The following is a 5,600-nucleotide window of genomic DNA, read 5'->3' as shown; positions in this document are numbered from 1 at the left end:
CCCTGGTCCCCTGAGAGGTCGCAGGAGAGCTGTGGAGGATACCCAGTTTTCCTCCACAGAGGCAGCCGCAGCTCCGTCTAAATGACATTTGCTTGGTGGGATGGGACTCTGTTCCTCACACGGGAACAGGTGCCGGGTTGCACTCAGGAGGCCTCTCCAGTGTGGCTGCGCCCACCATCTCCTGCCTCCCTTGCTCTGGCCCTCCTTGCTCTCTTCCCTGCCCATGAGGGCTTCTCCCATAACTCCCCGCCCAACCTTAGGGACCTTGCATTCTACACTCTGGCCCAGCGAAGAGCCCAGGATTCTCCCAGCCTCCTTGTGCTCTGACCCCAGGCTGCCAGCCCTGCAAGGTCATCCCCAGGCAGTCAGCTCACAGACTCCCAACCACGCCACCCAAATGCGCCTCTAAGCCCACCTCCCCAAACCCTCAGGGGCTGACTTTGGCTATTTCACTGGGAACACAGAAGCCACTGTCCCCTCCTGCCACCAAACCTGTGGACCCAACCCACTGCACCTTCCCCTCCAGGTGGACTGGGCCCACTCAGGCAGCCTTTGCCTGAGCTTTGCTCAGGTGAGCAGGCAACAGCTGATGGCAGGAACCCCCCCTGTGCATGTGCCCCTCAGGCCCCACTGTGCTGGCCCCCTTTCCAGCTATCTCACGCATTCCCAGCTCTCCTCCATCAGAGAGATACTCAAGCTCCCTCTTTCTGGCTCCCGAATCCTCTAGTGGCCCTGCCTCTCTCCTTCCCTTCAAAATAAAACTTCTTCAAAGAGCCTTCTACCTTCTCTGTCCCCCTCACTCACTGCTCAGTCCACTGCCAGGGCTTCTGCCTGCGCCACACACTAACACTGCTCCCTGGGAGGCTCCAGTGGCCTTCTGTCAATAACCCCAGGGCCCGTATCGGAACCTCACCCTCCTGCTTCCCTGCATCGCTCCCACTCCCACTTCCAAGGTGCTGTGGAGGTGGGTGCTCAGGCAGACCTGCTTGCAGTCAGTCCTGGTGGCATTGCTGCCTGGCTGCATGAACTCAGCCTCCCTGAGTCTCAGTTTTCTCATCTTTAAAATGGGGATAATAATAGTACCTGCCTCGTAGACTCATTAGGAGGATTAAATGGGTTAACCCATGAAAAGAACTTAGTGCCTGGCATTTACTAAGTGCTGCTTGGTAGAAGTTATCTGTTAAGAGTCTTAACTTTCATCCAGATCGTTCCATCCCCATGAGAATCAACTTAGTTCAGCCTTCTTATCATCTGTGGTCCAGAGAACTCCATCGTCCATCACTGGCCGCCCTGCTGCCTTGCCTTTTCCCAGCCTTTCTCCCACAGTAGCCAGACTCACCTGTGGGCCTCCTGGACTCAAACCTTTAAGGGACTAAACCCCTCCCTGGCTGAAAACTCCACAGTGCTCACAAGGCTCCTAGCCTGAAGCCTAAACTTCCTTCTCCTACAAATGTTAAGATCTACAATAGCACTACGCAGGATTTTGCTTTGCAAATATACAACTGAAGTCAGGGCTTGTAAAGAAACATTTGCAGGAATGTTCGGCTTTAATCATTTTAATATTCACTGTGCTCTAGGAATTCCCTCAAAGAGCCCATTTACACACACACACACAAAAGATGTTTTTTCTCTATAAGAAATCACATTTTGGGGTGCACAGCTGCCCCAAACTTTTATATAGAAGATAACATCAAGCCACGGGTGAGTAGTCAAGAAGCCCCGTGTCTCCGGGGCTCGGACCCCCACCGCCCGAGCTGAGCTTTTCAATCAGGATGTCTTCAGTGTCACGCGAACCACCTGAGGACCCTGCTGAAATGCACTTTTTGATTCAGAAAGCCTGGGGTGTGCCCTGAGGGTCTTCACTTATAACCAGCCCCCAGGCGATGCTGAAACTGCTGTCCAAGGTCCCAGCTGAGGGCAGCATGGCTTTCGGTCTGTCTCTCCTCACAGGGCTGTGAGTTTCTTAAGTAGGCAGGCCTGTCTGTTTCGCTCACAGTGCCTGCACACAACAAGTGCTTAATAAAAGTGTGTTCAGTGACTTGTGCCTTCAAGGGGACCCAGTCCTAAGGTTCCCCACGTGTGACGTCATTTCACTCGTGCCTTTTAGACACCACACTTACACCGTGAGGATGCTCTGGGCCCAGACTGTGGAGCCCAGGGTCTGGCCCATGGCTGAGTTGAGCCAGAAGCTGGGTGCTTGGCCATAGGCATTATCCTCACAGACCTTCCCTGTGTCACGGCCTCTTCACTTGGCTCTTCTGCAGCCACATCCTGACCCTTGTCTTAACCAGATCAGCTGCTGCGCAGAAGCCTAAAACAGCCACGTTCTCCTGCCTCAGTTTACCCTGCCCTCATCTCCCCACGCTGGTCGTGTCATGACCCTGGCTTTATCATCCCACCTCTCTTCTTCCCCCTCCCAGGCCCAGTCACCTCTGAGAACTTTCCCACACCCTGCCACACTCATTCCTTTACCAAAACCTCTGCCCTGGGCCTGGGTCAGGGCCTGACAGCCCCAAGTGACAAGGGCCCTCACCCACCTGCTTTTCCTGCTTCCTCTCTGGCTGCAGCTTCTCTGGTCCTTGGTAGCCTCCTGCAGGATCGGTCCCTGCTCTCACCCCTGCTCTGCAAACCCCTCCCACCAGGCCTGCACCTGCCAAATCCAGGCTCCAGCACAGACCGGGATCCAGACCCCGGGGATACCACTCTCTCCTCTGTTCCCCCGCTCCCAACACCGAGGCGCTGCCCTCCCCTCTTCCCTTCCCTCACCCTCAGACCTTGCCAATCCTACCATCTAAACCTCCCCCGCCAGCCCCTTCCTCCTGTGACAGTTTCTTCAAGAATCCCTACCCTCAGGTCCCTGAGCCCGGCTCCTGTGTGCCACCCGAGGGGCTGCCCGGCACCTGCAGCCAGCCCGCCACCAGGGGCTAAGACCCCAACCACGCAGGGCAGAGTTGGCCTGTGCTGTTATCAGGCCAAAAAAAGAATGGCATCTGGTGCCTTGGTTCCATCTGCCACCCACTAAGAACAGAAAGTATCGAGGAGAAGCTTCCCAACACCCACGAGGCAAACCACTGAGACCTTTAACCCCAGTTCCTCAGTGTTGGGAGGGGTGACAAGAGGCATGCTTCTCAGCGGATGCGCTCACATGGGGACGCTTAGCCATGGGCCCAGCTGCATGGACCCCGTCTGTTCCAGCGGGCCTTCACCTGGCCCCCCAGGCAGGACCAGGCCGTGCCCGGTGGCGTGGACAACAGCGGGTCAGGGCTGTCCAGGGCATGGCGGGGCCAGGTCTCACTGAGCAGGAGGCCTGAGGGAGCCGAGAGTCAGATGGCCCCTCACCTGTTAGAAAAGTCCTCTCCACTGGCCCCACTCTGCCCAGTGGCCAGCCAACCTCTCAGCCCTTTTGGAAGATGAGGTGGAACATGTTCAGTAATTTTTTCCCAAGTTTCGTTGATCTCGGGTACTACAAAGTGATGAATAAGTCTGTGGTTTGCTCTGGAGGTTCCGTGTGAGATAAGGATTCTTCTGACGCCCGCCCCCTTCACCATCGTTGGCGCACTGTCACTGTGCATAAAAGCCTGCCTCGAACACTGCAGAACACCACAGAGGACCCGCCCGAGAGAGAACGCGTCCTGCCAGCCCAAAGATGAGCAGTCTCCCTGTCCTGGCCTTTCTGCTCCTGCTTGCACACTGCACGTCTCCAGCTCAGGGGCAGCCTTTACCCATCGACTTCCAAACACTGCTCAAGGAAATAAAGGACCTCCTCAACCAGCCAGCTGTGCTTCCCGAAGTGAGTAGCTGGCATAAGGCTGGCACGGGGCAGGGGCGGGCTGGCCAGTGCTCGGGCCGACAGGACTCATAGGCTCTCTCTCTCTCTGTCCCTCACAGGGCGACTTGGACTTCGATGACAAATTCATCCTGTTGGTAAGAACACAGCCTTGCACTTGGGCGCACCTCCCTGCACTGGGCCCCAATCCACCTCCTGCCTGGGTGACCTCAGACATGTCAACACTTTGCCTAACCTGTAAATAGGGTGAAGAGCACCTACCTCAGGGGTCGTTATGCGAATTAAATGGCACAATGCATATGAAATTCCAAGAACAGTGTCTAGTGCTTCACAGGTGTTCAATCATTCCCCAGCTATGGCTATAATATGAAAATGTTGTTTTAATTCCAAAGTTAAAAGGTAGCTCAAGGTAGGCAGTATCGAAGGGCTTCAGCTCAGTTTTCAGGGGGCAGCCTCTAGATGGACAGACTGAGATTTCCCCCATGAACATGCCTGCTTCCCTCCTTTCCCTTAAAAAGCTTAATATGTTTTCCACCCTGACCAGTCCTGGGCATGATCATTTTGTTATTTTTCCTGTTCCTGTCAGCTTCAGGGATGTTCTCATCTTTGTGTGTGTGGCATTTCTTGGGTCAAACAAAAGGCTGAATCTCTGCCGAGGGTGTTGGCTCTTTGTATTTCCCCTCTTTCAGGCACCCACAGTTCACATCACTTTCCTCCGCATTCCCGGGAGCCCTAATTCAGTCAAGGCATTACCCTTGCTGGCTCCAAGAAATTCCTTTGGCCAGCCCTTTGTCTTTTGTAGTTTCTTTTGAAAAATGTTTTTTTTTCCAAGTGCACAAAGATCTGCCTGGGCCCTTTCTGCAGCTGGCACGGAGCCAGGGGCACTGTGGGAGGGACGTAGGGCTCCCTGAGCTGTGCCCTCTGAGGGCATAACCTGAGCAAGAAGGGGGCAAGGGGGGATTGTCCAAGGATGTCCCTGAAAGAAGTCTTGGAAAACTGTGAGGAAGGACATTCCCCAACGTTCCCCCTCACGTGGATTCTTTGTCCCCTTAGAATAAAACCTTTCTGAAGGCAAACCTGGAGGAATTCCTGAATGCTGCCAAGAACTTTAAGGACAGGGCAGAGAAAATCAAGAAAATTCTTGTGGTATGTGAAGCTGTCGCGGGTTTGGGGACCCCTGCCTTGGCCCTGCCCTTCCTCTGGGGAAGACGACGGCAGGGCTTGCTCTAAGTGTCTGCTCTGGTCTCTCCCCGCAGGCATTCCGGCCAGTCATGCCCACCTCCACTTCCACGGTAAGCTGCCCCCAAGATGCCTCTGCAGGCAGTGCCATCAGCCATGACCTGACCCCCAGCCTGCCCTCTGCCTTGCAGCCCAGCTTCATCTGACACCACCTTTCTCGTTTTTTCACAGGAAGACCCAATCTCTATCAACACGAATGACTGGGACGATTTCAGGAGGAAGTTAAAGAAATTTGTGGATTCCCTTGAGAAGTTTATCAATGCCAAAAATGTCAGTTCGACACCCAGCCCCATCTCCGTGCCTTTCTAACCATAGGGACTTGGGGGGTCTGCAGCAGCAACTCTGAGCTCTGAGGCACCTCTCACACCATCCAGGACTGGGAGGACTTTAGTTTCTCCTGTGAAGTCAGATGAATTGTTAATTACCTAATTTCTGAAATGTGCGGCCCCCATTTGGCCTTTTGTGATTATCTTCTCATTTTTATCCTATTGACGCTATTTATTTATGTATTTATTTATTATTTTGTGAAGTGTATTTATTTATCACCTTGTGAAATGTATTTATTTTAGCAGAG

General features: G+C 53.9%; 1 protein-coding gene across 1 annotated transcript; it reads left to right on the top strand.

The window, feature by feature from the left end:
• Window positions 1-3,646: 3,646 nt before the first annotated feature.
• LOC129066330 (interleukin-3-like) lies at window positions 3,647-5,335 on the top strand. The gene is made up of 5 exons (XM_054567863.1): window positions 3,647-3,790; window positions 3,889-3,924; window positions 4,841-4,933; window positions 5,044-5,079; window positions 5,198-5,335. The coding sequence occupies exons 1-5, from the start codon at window positions 3,647-3,649 to the stop codon at window positions 5,333-5,335; spliced, it is 447 nt and encodes a 148-aa protein (XP_054423838.1).
• The last annotated feature ends 265 nt before the right edge of the window (window positions 5,336-5,600 follow it).

This window comes from Pteronotus mesoamericanus, unplaced genomic scaffold (assembly GCF_021234165.1).
Source record: "Pteronotus mesoamericanus isolate MK-2021 breed Mesoamerican mustached bat unplaced genomic scaffold, CSHL_Meso_final contig_2, whole genome shotgun sequence".
In the NCBI taxonomy this organism is placed as follows: domain Eukaryota; kingdom Metazoa; phylum Chordata; class Mammalia; order Chiroptera; family Mormoopidae; genus Pteronotus; species Pteronotus mesoamericanus.
Note: the sequence above shows the minus strand (reverse complement) of the source record. Positions and strands in the feature narration are given on the sequence as shown.